General features: G+C 45.7%; 1 protein-coding gene across 1 annotated transcript in view; it reads right to left on the reverse strand.

Annotated features, from left to right (window-relative positions):
• The window catches only part of shank1 (SH3 and multiple ankyrin repeat domains 1), a 107312-nt gene that overhangs the window by 63180 nt on the left and 19987 nt on the right, over positions 1-24145 (reverse strand). Inside the window, 1 exon segment of the mRNA XM_064315060.1 lies at positions 12964-13503. Coding sequence (XP_064171130.1) covers positions 12964-13452 — 489 coding nt within the window. The 5' untranslated portion in view covers positions 13453-13503.

Raw genomic sequence — 24145 nt, forward strand, 5'->3', positions numbered from 1 at the left:
CTCTTTTGGCAAAACTCTAAACACATTCTCACTCACTAAAACGCATTTCACACTCGTGTTGCAAAATGGTAAACACGGGCGGCAAAAGTTAAACACAACTACAACACAGTTGTCATCGTTCGCACGCAACAACTCAAAATTGTTCACACTTGTTTCTAATGATGTGATCAAACCAATTGTACAGAATATAAGCCAGTTCAGAGTGCACAGGTGCGTTGAATGTTGATACCAACAATGGATGGAAACAATCTGAGAGGCAGAGGAGGAAGAGTATGTGTAAGAGGTGGTGGACGAGGAGGAAGGGTATGAGGATTAGGAAGAGCAAGACCAAGAACAGTAATTTCAGATGAAATTCGGGCAACTGTGATGTCCTGTCTATGTCGTGGTTTGGGACAATGTCAGCTTTCACCGTGGTGTCCGGAAACGCGAGTGGTTCAACAACAACGAGCGATTCATAAATGTTTGCCTTCCACCATACAGCCCTTTCCTCAACCCAACAGAAGAGCTTTTCTCTGCGTGGCGGTGGAAGGTCTATGACCAAAACCCATATACCAGGGAAAATCTCTTACAGGCAAGGGAATTGGCCTGTGGTGACATAGGTGTGGAGTGGTGTCAAAGCTGGATCCGGCACACCAGAGGGTTTTTCCCCCGTTGCCTGGCAAGGGACAACGTTGCATGTGATGTGGACGAAGTCCTCTGGCCAGACCCAGCACAAAGACGTGATGCTGAGGCAGAATGAATCTGCCATTTTTTTTTATTTTGCAGTTGAGAGAGTCTGTACTGTTTGTGTCTGTACTGTACGGTGTGAGTTTAAGTATTGTTTGTGTCTGTACTGTTCTGTGTGAGTGTCTGTGCGGTTTGTGCATGTACTCTACTGTGTGAGTGTCTGTACTGTTTGTGTCTGTATGGTACTGTCTGAGTGTCTGTACTGTTCATATCTGTACTGTGTGAGTGTCTGTACTGTTTGTGTCTGTACTGTGTGAGCTTCTGTACTGTTTGTGTCTGTACTGTACTGTGTGAGTGTCTGTATGTACTGTGTGTATAATGTTTGTGTCTGTACTGTGTGAGTGTTTGTACTGTTGGTGTCTGTGCTGTACTGTCTGAGTGTCTGTACTATACTGTTCTGTGTGAGTGTCTGTACTGTTTGTGTCTGTACTGACTGACTTGTCTTGCTCAGTATAAATGTTACAGTCTCAGGAACACTAGGGGGAGACATTGTATTATCAGTCCTTCAGTTAGTCTAAAAAACTCATGAAAGCACATTATTTCAATACATGAAATGTGATCACATGGTTGTGCTTTTAGGCAACTATCCCACGGGACAAAGGTTTTTTTAAAATATTATACTTATATTACATTCATATAGATTGTTTGTCTGCCCGATTAAAAAACATTGTATTGTTGTGTTATATTTCAACAGCAAATTTCAACATATCCCCAAGCATTTCCTCTTCTAATATCTGTCATAAAGATGCCCAATGCTTCAGACAAAATAATGATATTAAAATGAGGTGCGATCAGCAAAATTAAGGAAATCATTTAGTTTGGCATGTAAGCTAGACAAGTAGGCTGCACAGTTTCACACTGGCATGAAACGTCAAGAGAAAAAACACAGGAGCTGAGCTGCACAGTCATTGTGACAGAGGATGTGACCGTGTGCACACTCTCTCAGTGTCAGTACTGTGCAAAGTCTCACCCTCTCCTGTATGTCAGTACTGTGCACAGTCTCACTCTCTCTCTCTGTGTCAGTACTGTGCAGAGTCTCACCCTCTCTCAGTGTCAGTACTGTGCACAGTCTTACTCTCGGTGTGTGTCAGTACTGTACACAGTCTCACCCCCTCTCAGTGTCAGTACTGAGCAGTCTCACCATCTCCTTGTGTGTCAGTACTATGCAGTCTCACCCTCTCTTTGTGTGTCAGTACTGTGCACAGTCACACCCTCTCTCAGTGTCAGTACTGTGCACAGTCTCACCCTCTCTCTGTGTCAGTACTGTGCACAGCCTCACCCTCTCTTTGTGTGTCAGTACTGTGCACAGTCTCACCCTCTCTGTGTGCAGTACTGTGCCCTCCCTCCCCCCTCCCTCCTCCCCAGCCCCCCCTCAGCATCAGTGCTGTGCACAGCCTCAGTTTCTCTTGTGTGTCAGTACTGTGCAGGATCAGAGTAATTTTTTCTCTCTCAGTGTGTGCACAGCCTACCCTATTGCCATGACAACCAGTTCATTAATGGAGCAAGCTGCTGGTTGCCATAGAAACATCTTGGGAAGAACACTATCACATTGTGTGTGTGTGTGTGTGTATGAAAATATCACAAAGAGAAACACAGAGGTAAAAGTGGGAAGAGATGGTCTATACACGAGAAGAGAAGAGAAGCAGAGGAAGAGTGGAAGGTGGAGAAGGGAGCTAGACTGAATGTGTGTGTATGATTGGAGCAAATGTGTACATACATATAAAGGCCAAAGATTCACACTCACAGACATGCACACATGCTCAGACTTACACACATACTGACACTCACCCTCACACACACACACACACACACTCAGGCATGCACGCACATGCATGCACACATGCACATACACACACGCACACACATGCATGCACACATGCACATACACACACGCATACACGCATGCACACACAGACACATTCATGAGTGCACACACACACATACACACACACACACACGCACACGCACATACATGCACACACACACATGCACACCAAAACACACACACACACACACACACACGCACACACATACACAGAAACACTTGCACACCACCCATTGACTGCATGAAAATCAGAGCTGATTCTGAGGGGGCGGCATTAAGAAATTAAAGCAGTACCAAAAAAAAAAAAAAGAGAATTCATCAAAAATGTTTTTATCACTACAGTATAATTCTTATTGAAATATGCAGCAAGAATTACATTTTCCATTGTGAACGAGTCCTATGTGACTGGGGGGGAAAGATACTGTCAGCCGCGGATATGTTTTAATAAACATCACAGCCATGAGCAGAGAGAGAAAAAAAGAGAGAGAGAGAGAAAGAAAGAGAGGGACTGAGATTAACTCTGCTGTTCGCTCTCCCACTCTCTCTCCCTCTCCTTTCCCCTGCACGTACTCAGGAGGGCTTATAATGGCATAAGCGCTGGACGCGTTCGCCAAAGTGCGTCCATTGATAAAAATAAAAAAAACGGGCGGAGGAGGGGCTGCGATGCGGTGCATGCTGGGAAATCGCTCCCCGCTTTCGCTCGGCTCGCAGTGCCCGAGCTCGTGTGGGCTCCCTCCATCCCTCCTTCTCTCTCTCTCTCTCTCTCCCTCCATAGCTCCATCTCTCTCCTTCCACCCCTTCCTCCCTCTCGCCCTCCCTCTCACTTTCCCTCTCTCTCCCTGCCTGTCCTCTCTCTCTCCCTCCCTTCCTCCCTGCCAGTTCCTCTCTCTCTCTTTCCCTCCCTGACAGTTCCTCTCTCTCTCTCTCTCCATCCCTGCCTGTCCCTCTGACTCTCTCTCTCTTTCCCTCCCTGCCAGTTCCTCTCTCTCCCTCTCTCCATCCCTCCAGCCGTTTTCCGCAGGGCTCAGCTCCAAGGGGAAGAAAAGCCTTTAATGAGGTCTGCTGGGACATCACCTCCTTTTGCTCCCCCCCCATCTCCATTGCCTCTCTTTCTCTGACTCCCCCCCCCAACATTTTTTCACCCTGCTCTGCCTTTTGGGCAGCCATGGTGCTGGCTGTCATCCACTAACCACACTTTGACCCCCACCCCCCAAACCCCACCCAAGCCACACTTTTTCGACACTTTCCACCCACCCACACCACACACACCTGTTTCACCTACCCCACTATCCAGCACACTTTCCTACTACCCACATTCCCACACTTTTTCGCACACTTGCTTCCCCATAGCCACATTGTCCCAACACTACAAGCGAGTCCTGCGGTCTCTGAACTGCGATGATCAGCCAGTCCTACCTTCCCATCTGGGAACAGGGCTTACTGTATCAGAGACAGGAACCACACGGACACGCCCACTTAGACACTGACCCGATTCTCACACCACCGTTCATGAAAGCATATGTGTGTGTGTGTGTGTGTGTGTGTGTGTGTAGGTGAGCATGTATGTGTGTGCGCATGTGTGTGCGTGTGCTTGTATGTGTGTGTGTGTCTGCATGTCTGTATGTGTGTGTGTGTGTGTATGCGTGTGCTTGTATGTGTGTGTGTGCTTGTATGTGTATGTGTGTGTGTGTGTGTGTGTGTCTGCAAGTGTGTATGTGTGCACATGTATAAGGGTGAGCTCCATCTCCATTCACCACTGGAATCCCTCTCCCCGTGGTCCACAGCATTTGGGTTACCCGGCTGCCCACCCTCCCCGATCTCATTAAAACACAATTAGGCAGAAACGAGCACTTAGCCAGGGCCAATAAGCTGACATGTAGAGCAGGCTTAAAGCAGGGGGATTACAGGGGTGGAGAGAGGATTCCTCTCCACACTACACCACCTCTCTCTCAGTATCCTGCTGCATCCTCTGTGCACCCTGCTCTTTCCAAATTAAATCTGATATCAGGCAGTAATTAAAAATCACTGCCCACAAGTTATGAACGACAGAGATATGCAAACACACACACACACACACACACACACACACAGACTGTACCTCTACACACACGCATACACACACACACACACGCACACACACAGACTGCACCTCTACACACACACGCACACAGACTGTACCTCTACACACACGCACAAACACATGCACGCACGCACGCACACACAGAACACACAGAGGAATAGCATTTACAAGTCTAATAATACCAGAAGTTTAAATATACAAGAGAAACACAGCCATGTATGTCCCTTCCCTTTGTGTACACAGAGCCCCTAATCCTGCAGTGTTACACCTACAAGGAATGCACTCACTGGCAACGTTTCTACATCAAATATATTGACGTCTCACTTTCAGCTGTTAGGAAAGAACAGCGACCATATTTCCTAGCAAACACACAGTAGAACGCACAGTAAGTCTGCGTACGCGTAGTCACGGGGATTAGGACCAAACTCCTCAGACAGCGAGAGACTAGCAGCTGTGCAGTGGGCACATCTGCATGTCTGAGTCACGTCCGTCTCAGGGAAGAGTACGCAGGCACAGCTGTTAACAACTTCACAGTTTCAACACCGAGCATTTCATTTCATACACGGTAAAAACGTCCAGCCCTAATTTAACCCCGACAGAGAACACAAGTCCAATAAAGGGATTAGCGTAGGACCATGTGTACTCTCTAAGAGTTGATTTAACATTGAACATTTACTATGTACTTTTTTTTTTACCCCTCTGGGTGTGAATAATTGCTTTATGGTGGTCACCAACTTAGGTTAAAAAGTGTATGTAAGAAATATATTGAAACTGGAATGTAAGAAAAAATATACAACATATTAGATTAAATACAAAAAAGAAATTAGGCATTGCTCTTACACTCTTATGCCTTCTTTAAAAAAGTGCATAAAGAGTACATGAAAATAGAGAGTCTTGGAAACTAAGCAAGGGCCAGCATCTTTTGATTTTAGATCCATGTGTGTTTGAATTAACAGAAAGAATCAATGTTAAGAGAGGGACCTAAAGTTTGGAGGTTGACTTATGCTAGTATGACTGGCGTGAGGCTAAGTAATTTTCTTAAAATGCTAGGATTTGTTTTATTACCTGACTAGATCTACTTTCTGTGAAGCGTTGTCAGACTTTCCCAACACAAAAACACCATTGTAAAAAATGACATTGTAAAGGCTCATCTTGATTTCAAGAACATCAAGCAATGCTTTGAAGAAACGGCTTTCAACAGATGAAAAAGAGCTTTTGTTGTTTATAGAAAACACCTTAGCCGTCATTCCTTAAGCAATGCGATTCAGTGAACCCGCCGTGAGATTATTAACGCCCCCGGAGGAAAAAACACAGGTGTAACCCCCCCCCCCCTTCCCCTTCCCCTTCCCCTTCCCCTAAACAATAAGAATCTTTTCATCCAGCTTTCTTTAGAGAGTCACCGAATTTTACACGTACAAGTGCGATCACACCTTTTCTCTGTGCGAATAGGCAGTGCCAGCTTCTGGTTTGGACCGGATCTCAGAAAAGGCCATTTTTTTTCGTTTGCGGTGGAGAGTTGTATTTTCACTGGCTGATGGGGGGTGGGGGGGGGGGATGTCCTGCTGTTGATGTTTCTCTTACGGTTAGCTGTCGGCTTAGGCTCACCGCTCCATTTAAAAATCCCTGCCGCGTTTGATCTCAGGGTCATCCAGAGTGTGCTGCATTCAAGCCCGTCACAGCGGTAAGAGCTTTTTAAGTGTGTAAGCATATCTCAGTGTGCACCCCAACACCCCCCCCCCAGCTCTGGGAACACTGTGATAAAGTGGGCGGGGCCTCTCAGAAAAGAGCCGGCGAGTTCATCTGTAGTTATTAGCTCAGGTTCAATTATCCGCCGGCCCAGAGGAAGACATCAGCGAAGGCCAGCGGTGAGCTGGAAGAACATGCTTTATGAGGACCCCAATTCCCACAATGCATTATTTTTAAGTGCAAAGTAAAACGGGCAAGCAACGATGACTCAGCTTGACCGCAAATTCCAGCCACAGTCAAGAGAAGCCCGTTTTATCAACGAACAGAAGCGGCTCGAAACTCTACTAAGTGACCTCACTGGCATTTCAGTACATGTACTTGCATGTCACCATACTCGAGTTCATTCAGCGCAATTCAATTTTATTTGAATGCACTTTTTTACAAAGCCGTTGTCAAAAACATGCTTTGCAGAAAAATAGGAAATAGGGGAACTAGGAAAGACTGAGCCTGAACACCCCCGACAAAACCAGCAATTGAGGCAAAAATGCAACAGTGGGAAGAAAAAAAAAAACACTCAGACTATGTTGAGAAACTCCCCAGTGGGAAGAAATCTCAGGAGGAACCCGGCTATAGAGAGGGGGAGCCCAGGCTGCTTGCAGTAGTTTCATTTAAGCTAACGGGCTAATGGCATTTCTTCTCTAAAGATACACGCTTTGCGGTCACGGTCGTTTATGACGTGTCATTGGTGCGTGCCTTCTAAGGAGGTCAATGTGGCCCAAGGGCCTTAGAGAGAGGCAGCGTAATTAGCCTAGCCGACTGACGTCGTTTACGTTTCCCGACTTCCTGTGTCATCGCAGAGAACGCGTCCGCTGAGCTTCGGCTTGAGATATAGTACGCGGACCAGTCCGATATGCCTACTAATTTACAGAACACAACCTCGTTTGAACTTAGGAAAAGCCTGCCTAATTCTCAGAGAACGCCCACCATTAATCTGATACCACTTACACTCACTGGCTCACTAATTTTCATGATGTGAGGTAAGTCTCGGAAAACCCAGGTGGTCAGCTCCCGACGGACCTCCAGACGTTTTTTTTGGAGCAGTGCGTACCGTAGCGTCGAGTAGCGCACCGGGGGATCGACAGCTTCTCAACCAGACGTCAGTCAGTTTCTCAGAGGCCGGTTTGTAGTAGTGGCTCCTGTTGCCAGGGCCATCTTTACCCCAGTGGAGTACAAGAGCAGCCGCCACCAGGGGCCCCTCACTTTAGGAAGCACAGACTGGCCCCAAAGTGAGAATGAGAGCGCTATGAATAAAATTCAAATGCTTAAAGACAGACTTAATGATATGGCATTGTATGCATTACCGCTGTTTCACTTTCTTTTATCTATTTGACATGCCGTAGTAGCGGGATGTCACCATGAAAAAAAAAGTGTCCACAGCACCATATGCAGTAGTGCTGTTCCAAACTGAAAAAACAAATCTTTTTGAACGATTCATTTTAAAATTCAGTACAAACCCAACCGCCAATGTTATGTACTGTACATAAATTTCAACTCCTGGACTGATTCAGTTCGCCAAATTAGTTGTACTCCCTCCCCCTTATCACCCCTATTGGTCAGCACGCTACCCTAACTAGGTCACATCTCCCCTGTGCTCCATAATGACAAGGCTATTCACAAAATTACCAAAGGGTAAGCATCAGGCATACAAACAATCACTAAACAAACAGATTTTTCTCATATTGAGCACTTGAGTAATTGCAAATACGCCTACTATTTATGTCATTAAATCGATGATACAAAATCGCTTGTGTAGACTGTGCTGGAAAGCAAACGCGTCAGACCGGGCTTTTGTTTCACTCAATTTGTTCATTGACTGAAAGTTCTCAAAGGAATGACTCGTACGAAATGTGCCGTACGGACTGAATGTACTGAAAGACTCGACGAACGGAATGTACCGATTGCACTCAATGAACTGAAAGATTCAAGTTGTAGGAAAATTTGAAAACTAGCCAACTGAAAGAGAAGGTCGCTGAGTGTGTGGAAGCAGCAGCGACACAAACATAAACAGGAAACGTTATGTTGGGAAAAATAAATGTTTAGGATTTTGAAAATGAATGTCACAAAGATGTTTATAATGGCATTGGCACACGCCAGCACGACATCCCTGGAAGGGAGATGCGGAAGTTCCGGGAAACAGCTGTTGGTTGCCCCGTGGAGAGAGAGCGCACCTTACACCGGCACGAAAACAAATTATCAAACACCTTCACCCACCCCCCTCTCAGGTTCCAGGCAAAATCTATAAACTAAGACAACAAACTAAAATAATGAAGAGAAAAGAAAGCAAAACTGAGCGCCAGGCTTTCGGCTCACCGTTCGTAGCTGGCCCGCTTTTCAGCTGACCGGCTCCTCCAGCTTTTCAGCGGTGGTTTACTTTCGTTTTGTGTGCTTGAACAAAAACTCCAAAATAAATGCCCTCTTGGTGGGTCCCGAACTGTGCAGAGCAACACACCTGTAAATCACCTGAGCTGATTAGTTAACGCAACCCAGGTGCGTGCGCTCTCTCCACCAGCCGGCGCAGCTGAGACCGAACGCCACAGACACTAATGACAATGTTGATGATAATTTTTTAAACAGTGTTATGAGGACATATCCCCCTCATTTGGTAAAAAACAAATTAGCATATGGGCTATTTCTCTATAAAAATAAAAAAACCCAATGGAGGCAGCCTAGCAGGCCATTATTTTGCTTGTCCTTAGAAACAGAATTGTCCTTAATTACCTAATATGAAATAATTGAATATGACTAATTTGTAGCAGTTACTAGAAATGTTCAAGTGTTACAGTATTAGAGTGCACTTAGCAGTAGCTTCTGTGTAGACAGTTATTTAACTAAGGGTGAATTCACACCATGTCTTCATGAGTTTGCTGTGGGTGCAAAAGACCCCTTTGCATTGTGCTAAATAAAGACACGCATTTATTTTTAACGATGCAATAATTAAGTGGGAAAAGACAACCACAGTCTCGCCCATTGTATCGAGCATCTACATCTTGCTACAAGCTGCAAGTTAGTGACTCAAGCTCTAACCAGACAGGCAGAAATAAAAATTAAATAGTAGATTCGGCAAAGTGGCAAAGTCTGAGAAAGTAACTCGATCAGCTCCCAAACACAAAAGTTTGATTAATTTTGATGTACTGACTCGAATATACTGGTTAATTTTAAAGAATCTAACTTCCCAGCACTAGTATACAGTTCTGTGGCATATATGCTGTACGGCCGCATCTTGATTTAAGTTTAGTTTTAGTTCCTTGAAAAGTAGTTCCTGGGACTAAAAGTTCCGGGTACTTTTGGTGGAAACGCGGCTTTAGCCAGCAAAATGTCAGCACCCAGAAAACTGGTCAGCAGTGTGACATCAACATGGTGCGTTTTTATAGCCAAAAATGGTAGGCTATCGTCACACCAGCAAACAGAGATTCGCTAGTTAGCCGTCAGCTAAAGGAACCACAACAAGGCGCAAGAGCTTGGGTTTTACAGCTCATGAAGGAAAAGAAAGTCACGCCGCGTTTTGCCGAATGTTGACATTGCCTTGACAATCTATTTAACTTTGCTTGTACCTAACGCATCTGGGGAGCATTAATTTCCTAAACTCACTGATGAAGAACAAAACGAGATTACCATGGGACAAGACAAGCTAAGAAATCTCACTCGCAAGTCTTTAGAAGAAAGTGACTTGTCAAGCACCCTGAAATTGTTGTGATATCTCTACAGACTTCTCAGCTTGAAAAGCAAGAAAGAAGAGCTTCTAAATCGGAAGGCTACCCCCCTCTTGTTTCATTAAACTTGGAACTTCATCTACTTGGAATGTTAATGTGACGTGTTATTATTTAGATCAGTGTTTCTCAGCCCTGGTCCTGGGGATCCACTGCCCTGCATGTTTTAGATGTTCCCCTGCTCCAACACACCTGATTCAAATGAATGGGTCGTCATCAAGCTCTGCAGAATTCTTATAACGACCCATTCATTTGAATCAGGTGTGTTGGAGCAGGGAGACATCTAAAACATGCAGGGCAGTGGGTCCCCAGGACCAGGGTTGAGAAACACTGATTTAGATTAGTTGGCCTATCAGACAACATTGTTGAGTCGCAACTGACTGCCAGCTGTAATTGTGTTCTTCATGTGCCAGCTGTTTGTTGAGTAGCAGTAGGCTTACACATGGGCAGTGTATTGCACTCTGCATTCATAATGTTAGGCGGTTCCCCCTCTGTTGTGCACAGTTGTCTCACAGCCACATAATTCAGAGATGTGATGTTGATTTGGGTACATTTTTGTTTGCAACTTAGGCTGCAGGCCTAAACCATATGGTTTTCAGTACTACCAATTTTTAGTTTTTTTTTTGGGTTTGGGGGGGCTAAAGGCTGTCGTAGCCCCAGGGCCCACATAGTATTAATCTGGCCCTGCCTGTTGCTATCGGGCCACTTCATGTATCCCAATGTTCATATTTTGAGCCTTCAAGCCTTCATTTTAGACTAGGGGTGAGAATCACCAGGTACCTCATGATACAATGTTATCCTGGGTACTGTTTTGATTAGCTATTTGCGTTTTTGTAACACACCAAGGATTGTGATTCAACATTGCTATATATTGCTATTATTTTACTCATTTGTTTCTCATTTGACGGCAGTAAAATATTCAAATCATGCACCTCAGGAGAAAACTGCTGAACCCCATTCCACCCAGAATAGCAACACGCCCATAAGAAAAATCCTACCATCAAATAATTTCACTAAAAACTTGTATGTGCGTAAATAAACAGTGAACACACCTGAAAGAAAACAAAACATTCAAAAACAAAAAGTCCCGTCAACAGCTTAAATTAATTTAAATAAGCAAATGATTTGATTTAATTTAGGGGGGGAAACGGAAAACGGTGAGACTCGTGGAATTGCGGCGCGGCTACGTCAGCCGTTCCAGAAGAGCAGCAGGTGCGGGCCATATGCGGTTTCAGGCAGCGCGTGCAGAACACGTAACACTTGTTTTACATCGCATGTTTCGGTTAAATCAACACGGAGCTAGCTAAGCGGTTTCACGTAAGCATGTGCCATATTTATTCAATTTGGCGTGCGTCATCACATGGGTGGGTGTCACGGTGGTGCAGTACTGTAGGGAGCACTGTTGCCTCACGGCTAGAGTTCGCGTGTTCCGGGTACTCCGGTTTCCTCCCACAGTCCACTCCAAAGACGTGCAGGTTAGGTTATTTGCGGACTCTAAATTTCCCATTGGTATGAGCGTGTGAGTGAATGGTGTGTGTGTGTGTGTGCCCTGCGATAGATTTGCCACCTGTCCTGGGTGTATTCCTCAATTCCTGCCTTTCGCCCAGCGCATGCTGGGATAGCTGCAGTTTTGAACCAAATATTTAAAACTGGATTTTAATACTAAGTTATGTGAGTGACAGCGAGCCTAGCATGATGGCTTGCTACTTGACTAGAACGAGTGTCTTGGTTGCTAGCACACGGTTTGGGCTAAATGAAGTACTGTAACGCTTCCATTGCACTGTATACTAACGTTTATTATGGGATGGCAGTGGTTGTTTTCTAGATATCACTCTGACCCTCATGCTTTGCCAAGGAAACGACGCCTCTTTTGCAAACTGGCCTAACCTTTCATTTTTGCATTCAAAATGCTTTAATGAAAATAACAAATGTTCTTGTTTTCATTTTCAAGTGGACATGGTATAGACAAAATAAACCATGGCGTGATGTCCGCTATGTGATTAAAATTCACTGTGTGGAGGAGGATCCTTTAATGCGGGTCATGCATTAAATCATGACACAAAAATAACATGCATTATAAATACATATGTATTTAGATAAAATATCGATACTTGGTCCCACTGCATGGCAGAAGGCAGAATAAATCACAGTACTATGCTGTATAGGTGTTTTACCCTACCACTACTTTTGACCCACCTTCACCTTCGACACATTTAGCATAGTATCGCAAATTGTAGACGTATGCCCCACTTTTATTACATTTCATTTGCAATGTATATTAATAATGAACAAAAATTGGGGGGGGGAAAAAGTTACATACAGTTTATTTATACTGCTCTGGTTTGGGGGTTGCCATGGTTATTAGCGAGGCAGTTTGACAGAAATACATAACACATGAATAATCAAGCGCTTCTATTGCTGGCAAATGCCGTGCCACAAATTGCTTTTCATCATCGCTAATAAGACGGCTAGGGGGGGTTTTGAGATGCGTCGCAGGGAAAAAATCCCATTTCGGAGCCTAACTGTCCGTTTTAATTTGGACGCGACCTCCCATTGGCCTCTGTACCCTGCGAATTTAGACTCGCGGGTCTCGGAGGTCATTGGGAAAGGCTCCACTCGTCTGATGAATCACTGTTGACAGAACGCTGCCTCCTCTTAATCTGCTCCTGGTGCTGCGTTTGAAAGCTTATCTTCTCCTGTTAATCTATCCGCCCATCTTCGAGCCATATTTGCATGATGTAATGCGTTTTGATGAAGCAGGAAGAGGGCTGTTATTAGGGTAGGGCCGGCAGGACACCGGGGACGGGATGGGAGCGCGTGCGGCGAAGGCGCGAGCGAGCTCGGGCGGGGCCGGAGGGGCGTGGCCGAGCCGGACTCACCGTCTGTTTGATGTCGGGGATCCCGATGCGGAAGATCATCATGGAGATGTGCGCGTCGTCTGCGGGGGGCGCCGTGCTGGAGCTCCGCTCCCTCAGCCGCCTCGCCGGCTGCGGCTGATTGGCCGGCTGCTGGTGGCCGGGCGCCGGATTGGACGCGTAGGGGTTGGGGGTGTGGCCCAAGTTGCCGGAGCGCGGCGTCCTGTCTGCGGTCTGTCGTCCAATCATGTTGCCTGTTTGCCTTGGCCCCTTCTCCCTGCCCCTGCGCGATAGGCCGCTTCCCTCTACCTCTTCCATCTCCTCGTCCTCTCCCTCCTCCCCCTCCAGTTCGCCGTTCTCCTCGTCCTCTCCCTCCTCCTCTCCCTCGTCTTCTTCCTCCTCCTCCTCCTCGTCCTCCTCCTCATCCTCGGCCCCTGGGTAAAGGTGTTGACTGTTTCCCAGCATCCTTTGCTGCTCCTCGTCACTGGAGAGGGGGCTGAGCGGCATCGTCATGGCGACAGGGCGGGTGGCACCGACGGCAGAGGCATCATCCTCAGAGGCTCACTGAAGGGAAGGAGGGAAGGACAGAAGAGAGAGAAAGATCAGGAACGGCGGCAGAGGGAGAGAGAGAGGAAGGTTGGGGTACATCGCGTACTCAGTGGCCTGGCTGATCATACAGAATTATTCAGCGTTCGGCTCAAGAGCACATGAAGGCAGCTCCAGGACGAGGACAGACCAGGCCCTCAGGTGCTCCCGAGTTCTCCTGCCGTCAGGTGAGTGCATATTACAGAGGTATGACCTCACAGATATGACCTCATTGTACACCCCCTCTATGAATGCCGCTGTTGGACCCATCCTGTAAGTTTTCATTTGTTGGCCTATTTTCAGTCGTATTATTTTAGACCAGGGCTTCTCAACCCTGTTCCTGGAGATCTGCCTTCCTGTAGGTCTTCATTTCAATCCTAATTTGGCACACCTGATTTTACTAATTAGCAGCTCAATGAGATCTCTGGTTGTTGGATGAGGTGTGCTTCCTTAGGGTTGGAGTAAAAACCGACAGGATGGTTGGACAGGATCTCCAGCAACAGGGTTGGGCAGCCCTGTTCTAGACCTTTGGGTGATTGCTACTTTATTTAATGCTGGCTTTATTTAATCAAATCTTCTTAGATTGTTTTTTTCTAATGGAATATTGGACCCTTTTTCATTGATGCCATTTTGCCCTGGACTTTTCGACTCTTGAATTCTAGTATAAATAGCGTTTGAAGTTTAATCATAACGTCAGATTCGTCTGGATTCGTCTGGATTCGTCTGGATTCATTTCATTGGATTTACTTTTTGGTGTGTGTATCAAAGCTTCACCTGGTTTTACCAGCCGCTTAAAGCAACAGCCGCGAACTCCCCTGTGTGCAAACTCCAAAAATCATATTCCATCATCACCACTGGCTCTGAAATCAACACCTTGGTTGTTAAGTACGTAATACAGCCTTCATAAAAACGTCGGTATTCTCTGGACAGCATTTAGAGCCGGGAACGGTCCATAGCAGGGTCCTAGCAGCTGTGAAATGAGCAGCCGAACAAGCTCAACCTCGGGATACGTGAATAAAGAGCATCAGACTGAGTGAAGCCCGAGCCTGCTGTCTCTTTCAGCACCACACCCTGCTGGACAGCTCCTCAGTGGAACAGACTTCATTACTTATCCAGAGTGACTTACACAGCGTTTTACATAGCACTGACATTTCATCCATTTATACAGCTGGATATATACTGGAGCAATGCAGGTAAAGTACCTTCCTCAAGGGTACAACGGCAGTGTCCTAGCGGGGACTCGAACCTGCGATCTTTAGGTTACAAGACCAGCTCCTTACTGCTGCCCTATGCTACACAGACTCCACCCACCCACGGTCAGCCACCACATTATCCTGTACACCAGGATAGTCCAATCACAGTGCCGCTGGTTTACTGGCCCTGTTTAATCATTGATTGATTGATGTCACTGATTGGTTGGTCAGGGATTCCACTCACCAGGGGTCCCTGGGTCTAAATCAACCGCTTATTAGAGAGGATGATCGGGAAATATCAGGGGCCAGATTTACATATGGATTTATTTATGAAGGATTAGGACAGACCATAATACTCACATGTGCATGAACCACAAGCATATGTGTGCATGCACACACAACACACACACACACACACACGTGCACACGTGCGCATGCAACAATCACACACACACGCATGCACACACACACGCGTGCACATACACACACACACACACACATCCACACATACCTACACACACACACACACATACACGTGCGCACACATCCACACACACACAGGGACACACACATACACACACACACATCCGTGCACACACATACACACACACACACACAAAAATAACTACAGGCCTGTTTAATCAAGATCAGTTACTCCAAAGTTTGGAATAAGATGCATTTAATGCATTAGACCAGCTGTGACACACACTAACTTACCATACAGTAACTTATCTGAAACCTGACAGAGTGAACAATACAGGAGATTACAGCAGCTTCCCATCGGCATTAATGATCCAGGAGCCTCTGTGGACGCCACAGCAAATTTACACTGACACTGCCCCGACTGAGCAGCCCGCAATAGCAAGCCTCTCCTGACGGTCTGAACACAGCAACACATTAACCCCTTAACGGGCACCGGCCCTTTCATTTGCATTAGTGTCACGCAGAATCTGTCACGTTCTACTGTTTGAATGTGACACAAACATCACGCTTGCAGTCCTTTCTATTTTAGATCTATGTTATGGTGACAGCTGTTTCTTATTTTGTTACGTGGACACAAAACAGGCTTGGGGGTCCCTCAACTTCTATGTGTTTTGGAAATACACTGACGACACAAATCACGGTAAAGCCCGCATCCTTAACACGGCACGGGTCCAGCAAACAAAATTCACAATAGCTTTTAGTCCTAAAAATGCGCTAGCTCAGAGAAACATCAATAAGACATCCATTGTTTACTCTGAAATCCTCCAGAGGAGTTATATTTGTCTGGTTCTCCATAGCACACACATCAAGCATACTATCTACACAGGAAATATTGCTATAGACTCTCTGTAGCAAGTTGAGCCCATCTACAAGGTTCTCCGACCAGTACAGACCAAGGAATTCATCAGTTTAGCCAATGGGACCCACCGTGAGCAAGCAACGTCTCAACTAGGACACCCTAACTTCTTTCCAGTACACAGTCAGCCAATGGCGAGCTGATACAATGAAGACGGACAAGCATTTTAACCAATTAAATTATGATTCTATCGGTGCATAGGTTGTTAGGCTTGCATAAAAAAGAGCTGTATTGTTTCTCCTGCATAAACAAACCATTATTTTTTTCAGTATGCATGCTGATAACATTATGCATGAGCAAAAAAGTTCTAGAGACTTTATTCCAAAAATCCTGCAAAGGAGAAGCAAAGAAGGAGAGGGTGATTTGGATGGGGAAAAGGAGCTGATTACAGCACACTGCTTCCACCAGCATACAGTGTATGAATGATATCTGTATCAATGCATTATACACCAGCATCTGTAAAATCTGTAAACATCTGTAAACACCCATGATATCATTTGGTTACCAAGTGTCCTTTTGGAGCCTCCAAATGGCCTTTTTGGAAACCCGCCTAGACACAGCTTAGAGAACACAATGCGGAATACGCACGTTTGGTGGCATTATCACCCAATCAGAACCAGGATTTGGCCGGTCTTGCGGCCCTTGCTCCATCGTGTTTCGTAGCTGAACAGGCACAGCCGCAAGCACCCGTATGCACTCAAAAAAAAAAAACTTTTAGGCAAGAAAATTTTGCATTTCAGCTTCGGTTACTTTGTTTCCATGGCATTTAGAGTAATTCTGACTTTTGGAAAACATACTCACAAGGGCTACCTTTCAGAAGTGACCAAGATTATGCCTGCAGTCAAAGGGGTTCAGGAACAGTAACCATTTTAGTTTGTGTACGTCATTTTCGGGCTTCTGTTTAAAAAAGGGGGGCATTTGAGAAGGTGTTAAACACTGACCCACAAAAGCACTGCCTGCAGAGCAAGGGGAGGAGTTAGGGAGAGAGGGATGGAAGGACGAGTGATAGGGAGGGAGAGAGGAGTAGAAGGACGAATGGTAGGGAGGGAGAGAGGGATGGAAGGACAAATGGTAGGGAGGGAGAGAGGGATGGAAGGATGAATGGTAGGGAGAGAGAGTCGGATGGAAGGACGAATGGTAAGGAGGTCTAAGGCCTGACAAGGAGCCTGCTAATTGGGGAAAGAGTGAAAGAATGAAAGAGGAAAAAGAGCTAGCTGTAGTTTTTGCATAGTGCTGAGCAATCAAACAGAGAAGGAGGGGAGAGAGGGAAGAACGAGCTACTGGGGAAGGGGCATAGAAAACTAGGGACAGGGTGAAGACGAGAGACGGAGAGATAAAGAGAGTAAACGAGAAGGGAGGCAGGTTATCACGGGAAGAAGGGACGGAGAGGAGAAAGGGACGTACTGAGAATACAGGAAGGAGTGGACAGAGAGGAGGGTGGAACAGAGAAAGTTGGGACCTGGAGACAAACGGAGGACGCAGGACAGGATAATCCGGGAGAAGGGTACCGACTGGAGAGAAGGAGAACTTTCATTTTTGGTGGGGGAAAAAGTGAGAGTAAGAAAAATGGGTGATTGAAAGATAAAGTAAGAAGAAGAAAAAAAGACAGGAACAATTAAAAAGTTATTGCTAGCCAGAGACCAGAGATTGGAAGATGAAGAACAAATGTGATAAGAGATCGCAATCTATCTTTTTTATCGTCATCATTTCTCCTACTCTCCTTTAATGTAGGACAACTTGTTTTAGGTCACCTCTATCTCTCTCTCTCTCTCTCTCAGCTCTTTTACACTATTTCAGTATACGGCCCTGTTGTAAGTCTCGTGTTTTCTTGTGTTCGTCTCGTTCAAATTTGATAAAATACCACCGTTCTGACTTCGTTAATGCATGATATTATTGAAGCATTAAAGATGTATTCCTCGCACGGAGCGAGTTGCGCTCTCTCTCTCTCTCTCTCTCTTTGTGATACAGCGCGTCCCTGCCAGCCTGCGTTCTAACACAGGGCCACCTGTCATTTTCTCTTTCGCAGATTTTTCCATCTGTCTGCCGGCCTTCATTTTACTGTTTCTGTGCAATAAACACAGCGCTCTCTCATTCTGCACCTGAACTGTGCAGAATACTGTGCGGGCAGTGTACCCTGTGCCAACCTGCTACTGAAGCTATTCCCCTCGAAGCGCTCTCTATATATACATATACATAGACACACAGACATGCTAAATATGTATATATGTGTGTGGAATCCATATTACAACTAGTGATTGTGTACCTCAACTTATGGTAGGCAGTTACACAGAGCTTCTCTCTCTTTCTCTCTCTCTCTATCTATCTCTCTCTCTCACTCTCTCTCTCTCTATGTAGGACAAAGCTCAGATAGATATTTTCAGTGTCTTGGTCCCCAGGAAATTTCACTGGGAAACTTCCAAGGAACAAATCGCCCCACTTTCACGCCATGAAATTGGAGCGTCCAATTTCTCTCTCTCCCTCTCTCTAATGGGAAGTTAAAAGTCAAGTCTCTCTCTCTCTCTCTCTCTCTCAATCTGTCTCCATCTCTTGATCTTGTGTTACATGGCATGCACAACCTTCCCCCCTCCCCCTTATCATCACAAATAGCAAATTCGGGATAGAGTTGCTGCCAGAGTTTTTTTAAGGACAACTTCACGGCGTCTGTGTGTGACATAAAATAAAAGGCAGAACTAGACGCCGAGCGAGCAGACGAGGGTCAGACATCAGGAGTCACCCCCAGTGCAGCACGTTATTAAAATAAAACAGCAACGTTTGCATAAACAGCAGTTACATATTATGGCAGATTTATGGAAGAATACTATCACTCTCAGAATAGTTCAACTTCACACCACAAATGTGTACTTTCGCTGTTGACCTGAGATGCCCCATTCTAGTGGGCAAATGTGTACATCTACAATTGGCCTGTAACCAGGACTGCAGGTTGATGGCTAATAAGCGCACGATAACGGGCACCAGAGGTTTTTAAATGTGTGTACTTGTCCGAGGAATAAAATGTACAACTTCAGCGACTGGCAATTGAGCAGGTACATAATTACTCCAGTAATGAGGACCAGGAGATTGCAGACGTGCCACCTCACGGCACCAAGAGACTGTGGGAGGTGCGTTTCAGCGCTCGGGGAATCCGTCACGCAGTTGCGCACGGCCTAGATAGAGTGCCATATTCATATTTAGAACACAGGAGCAGCGGTGTGGCCTAGTACTTTCTAGCCAGAAGGCTGCCAGTTCAGCCAAGGTAGGCGCTCTCCAGTTCTACCTTTCGCCAAGGTACTTGAAACGCTCATTTTTGACTGAAGGTAATTCTCTGGAGTAATTGAAGTTTCCGAGCATTGCCAGCGTCGTGTACACAACTATGTACGCACTGACAGGTCAGAGAACGTTCGCTCGGCAACGACAGCAATATGGATTTTTTTTTTATCTTCCCCTTGCAGTGTTCACTTTTGGTGGGAGTTATTAAAATTGATTTTAGTTTGGTGTCCACCTTGTATAAGGCTTTAGCATCAATGAGTCAATACGCCAGGAACGCAGCCTGGCGGATTTGGAATTACAAATCCAGAGGCCGCGTGTAGGAGGGAAACGATGCTTCTGCATGTGTGGGATGGGAAAATAATGGAAACAAGTCAATGAGACGAGAGAGAGAGAGAGAGAGACAGAAACACACAGATAGTCAGACACACACACACCTAACATCACTTACTGATATTTTTGTCATAGGCTTGGCCCTTTTTTAAGAACAAATTCGTAGTCTAGCATTCATTGTATGTACGGTAGTTGTATGTTGTAACCACTGCTTTGGCAACACAAGTGCCTATATTTGTCATGCCAATAAAGCGCTTTGAAATTGAAATTGAGACAGAGAGAGCGAGAGAGAGGAGAGAGAGACAGAGAAAGAGAGAGGGGAAGGGAGAGAGACAGAGAGAGAGAGAGAGAGAGAGAGAGAGAGGGGAAGGGAGGGCTCCCTATAGCATGAGTAACGGCGCGCCGCGCGAGAGCGAGACGAGCCCACGACCCGGGCGTCGAGCAGAACAGCGCCAGAAACGACGGCGGCCGCCTCGACCGAAAACAGCCCCGTCGCAGTGCTGCCCCCTCAGCGAGCCAGAGGAGCTGCAGGACGCCCCCGCGAGCCAGAGGGAGAGGCTTCCCGGGCCGCTCTGCGCAGGGGGGGGGGGGGGGGGAGCTGGCCTGCGCAGTCGAGCCCCGCGCTGAATGTTTTATTCATGCGCTGCTTTCGGAACTCTGACTCGCGGGAAGGAAGGAGCGAGCGCACGAGGACGCTGAAATATTAAAGGGGACGATCCAGCGCTGCCGGCAATCCACATTTAGAGCACAGCGATGCAGCACGTTTCTGTGCTTCTGAAAACATGGTTACTACACTATAACTCAGTATATAATAATAATAATAATAATAATAATAATAATAATAATAATAATAATAATACACATTTACATACAATAATACATTTAATTTTAAAAGGACAAATATTGTAATCTGCCCCAGTTAAGGCTCAATTGACGCAGCATGAAAATCTGTGCTGCAAGAAATCTTTATGATGATGAACTTTTAACCGTTGTTATTATTGCACTGCTGTAGATTTTTGCTCACTGGAAGACTTATATACCCTCCAGATTCCAAAAGAACCTTCAAATGTTCCACACAAGCCTAGGCCTAGATCCCATGGAAACCAATTCAAATAAACTAGGCAAGGCGCTAGATGCTAATCAACGGAATGCTAACAACCAGCACGGGAGCTGTGCACCCAAGACAGCTCAGAGTGAATCCGCAGAATTAATATCTCTACCTGGGAGCGCCGCTTGCCATAAACAGACCCCAGAGTTCAGCGATAAGCTTTCTGATGAAGTGCTTTCCAATTGATCCCGGGCTTGCAGTTGATATCTCGCTTGTAAATCCATGGAAAAGGAACGCTCAATACTCCAGGCCACCGCGAGGGCAGTGTGGTTTTGACTCAGACTTCCCTTCAGCCGATGAGATAATGATGTGTTTGTGAGGTGACGTTCAACGTTTACGCCAAACATTCACACGACTGTGTAATTAGCCTCTATGCTAACTCTGGTGCAGTAAACTGAATGAGCACTAACTCTGGTGCAGTGAAATGGATGTGTAATTAGCTTCTGTGCTAACTCTGGTACAGTAACCTGGATGAGTAATTAGCCTCTGTGCTAACTCTGGTGCAGTAACCTGGATGAGTAATTAGCCTCTGTGCTAACTCTGGTGCAGTTAACTGGATGTGTAATTAGCCTCTGTGCTAACTCTGGTACAGTAACCTGGATGAGTAATTAGCCCCTGTGCTAACTCTGGTGCAGTTAACTGGATGTGTAATTAGCCTCTGTGCTAACTCTGGTACAGTAACCTGGATGAGTAATTAGCCCCTGTGCTAACTCTAGTGCAGTTAACTGGATGTGTAATTAGCCTCTGTGCTAACTCTGGTACAGTAACCTGGATGTGTAATTAGCCTGTGTGCTAACTCTGGTGCAGTAAACTGGATGTGTAATTAGCCCCTGTGCTAACTCTGGTGCAGTTAACTGGATGTGTAATTAGCCTCTGTGCTAACTCTGGTACAGTAACCTGGATGAGTAATTAGCCCCTGTGCTAACTCTGGTGCAGTTAACTGGATGTGTAATTAGCCTCTGTGCTAACTCTGGTGTAGTAAACCAGATGCTGTAATATCCATGCTGGAGGTTCTTTTCAGGCATTTAGCGTGTGTTTATCATTTACATTCAATCCCTTTCTACACGCAGATTAGTATTTTTCTGAAGTAATTCCAGTTAAGTTTTGGTATGTGCACACAGCACCCCAACAACTACCTTGGAGGCGCAACCACGGTTCCCCAACCACTGTACTGCCCTGCCGCCCCACACACCATGTAGAAGAGCCAATCCTGTATCAAATTATATATCATTTCTATTTGTACTGTATATGCAGCATAACAGTAATGCATACAAATGTAGGTTATGAGAAGTATGCATACACATACATACATGGAAACACATATACATTATAGCCAGTCCCGGATCTACACTGCTGTTATTGGGGGCCAGACAGAGATTTTGGGGAGGGGGGGGGGTCACAGTGTGTGCTAAACATAACTGCCATCCCAATAACAATTGGATAACAAACAGTTTGGTTCATATTTAAAATATGTTATATTATTTAAGATACGTTAATTTAATATGTTTAGGTATGTCAGCATATTTTTTTCCTCTAAGAACATTTACATGAATTTACGTTGAATGACAGTGAAATATTAAGGTTTATCTATTATCCAAGTATGCAATCTGTTTAAAGTCTTATGAAAGGCATTTCCATTTGAATTGTCGCGACCGAAGACAAATATCAGGTTTGCGAGCACAAGTGACAAGCTCTTAAAATTCCATGTCAGCTTAAGTTAAAGGTGTTGGATATGTGGAGGGAACCATGAGTAAAACAATGACTGGAAGGCAGAGATCAAATCCATTTTAATAAATTCAGAGTGTTTGAGGGAAAGGGGGAGGGGAATGGGATTGTCTTAATCTATGCTATGTAGGTCAATCAATATGGCTCAACATCAAAAAGATTGCCTATCTTCTGTTTTTCTCCTTCTCCGACTATTCAGTATTTCTCTCTCGTTCCCCACTCCCTCTTTCACTCTCTCTCTTTCTTTCTTCCCTTCCGCTGTTCTCCAAGTTCCCCCATTTTCTACGGTACTCTCTACGTACCATATCCTTCTCTCTTTCTCTTTCCATCACTCGTTCTTTCTCTTCATCTGTCACGAGCGGCCATTAGAGAGCTCGAGGCATTATAAATAACCAAGAATAAATAAGGAGAAACGACTGAACAAATTAATGTTGTTTCCTCCGAGTATCATTTAATATGCACGTATTTGCCTAAGTATTTTAATTGGATTTTTTTCCCAAATGAATACTGTTAGGAATTGGGCTAAAACAGATTTGCGGGATAAGGTAGGGTGTATAAAATAAGATGAGATCATTTACATTCTCATCAAATGCCTGAGAAAAACCTCTAATCACCTCTACTGGAATAATTCCATTACAAATACACTCATTTTCCATGAAATTAAATATTCCACACGCGGACTGGCTCCGTGTTAAGTACGACGAGATGGCATTACGGTGTTACATATTCAGAGAGAAAGAAAAGGAATTAAATAAAGACTTAAATGAGTTTGCGAAAGACAGCGGGTTTAATGTGACATCCTGTGAAGAGAGCAAAGGTGTTAGCCTGGCGCGTTTCGGAACAGAGCCCCCCAGCACAGCACAGAAGCACGGCGTCTCGCACCTCAGGCGTCACCAGCAGTGCGTTGGAGGATCTGGGGAACAGTTGGCAGACCGGTTAGAGCATTCTCCATTTCCATGTGGCTAGCCCACACTAGCGCTAGCCAAAATGTATCAGTCCTGTCACAGAGCGATGCTAGCTCACTGGAGCCGCAGTCCACGCTAAAGACCCAGTAAACGCGGGCTAGCTTTTAAGCCCCCACGGACGCCAGCGCAGTTCCCCTCTCCTGTCCTCAGACGGGGAAGGTTTGTTATTTCTGATCCTCCCGTTTTTAGCCTATTCCCCAGTTTTCCCAGCAGCCCTTGCGGGCGCGTCCCTTGGCTGGAACGTCCCGCACCACAATGCAAGTGGAAGCTGACCCCCCCCCCCCACCCCCTCTCTCTCACCAGACCCGGCACCAGGCAGACCAAACCTGCTGAAGAAAATTAGCAGGGATCCTAAGTCCCCAATTAGCCGGGACGGCCTGTATTTCTCCCCAAAAACAGTTTGTACTGCACAGGGCGGAACACCAGGGTGTCCCATATACAGCTCTTCAGTGAGTACCAAGAAGCTTGGGTTGCCAAACGGTTACTAAGCTCCACAAATCATAACTAATGTGTTCAGTAAAGAAATGTACGTTGAATGAAATTCAATAATATTGAATTTGTGTCTGTTGTCTGGAAAGAGAATGTTGTCTTCATTGAACACCACCCCCACACCTGCCCGTGTGCCACGGTCGGGATATGATTTTGGACTTTGTCACTCTGTCAATCACTAGTGCTTTAGCTGGCCCCACAGCAA

The sequence above is a fragment of the Anguilla rostrata genome, chromosome 17, assembly GCF_018555375.3.
Source record: "Anguilla rostrata isolate EN2019 chromosome 17, ASM1855537v3, whole genome shotgun sequence".
Lineage (NCBI taxonomy): Eukaryota > Metazoa > Chordata > Actinopteri > Anguilliformes > Anguillidae > Anguilla > Anguilla rostrata.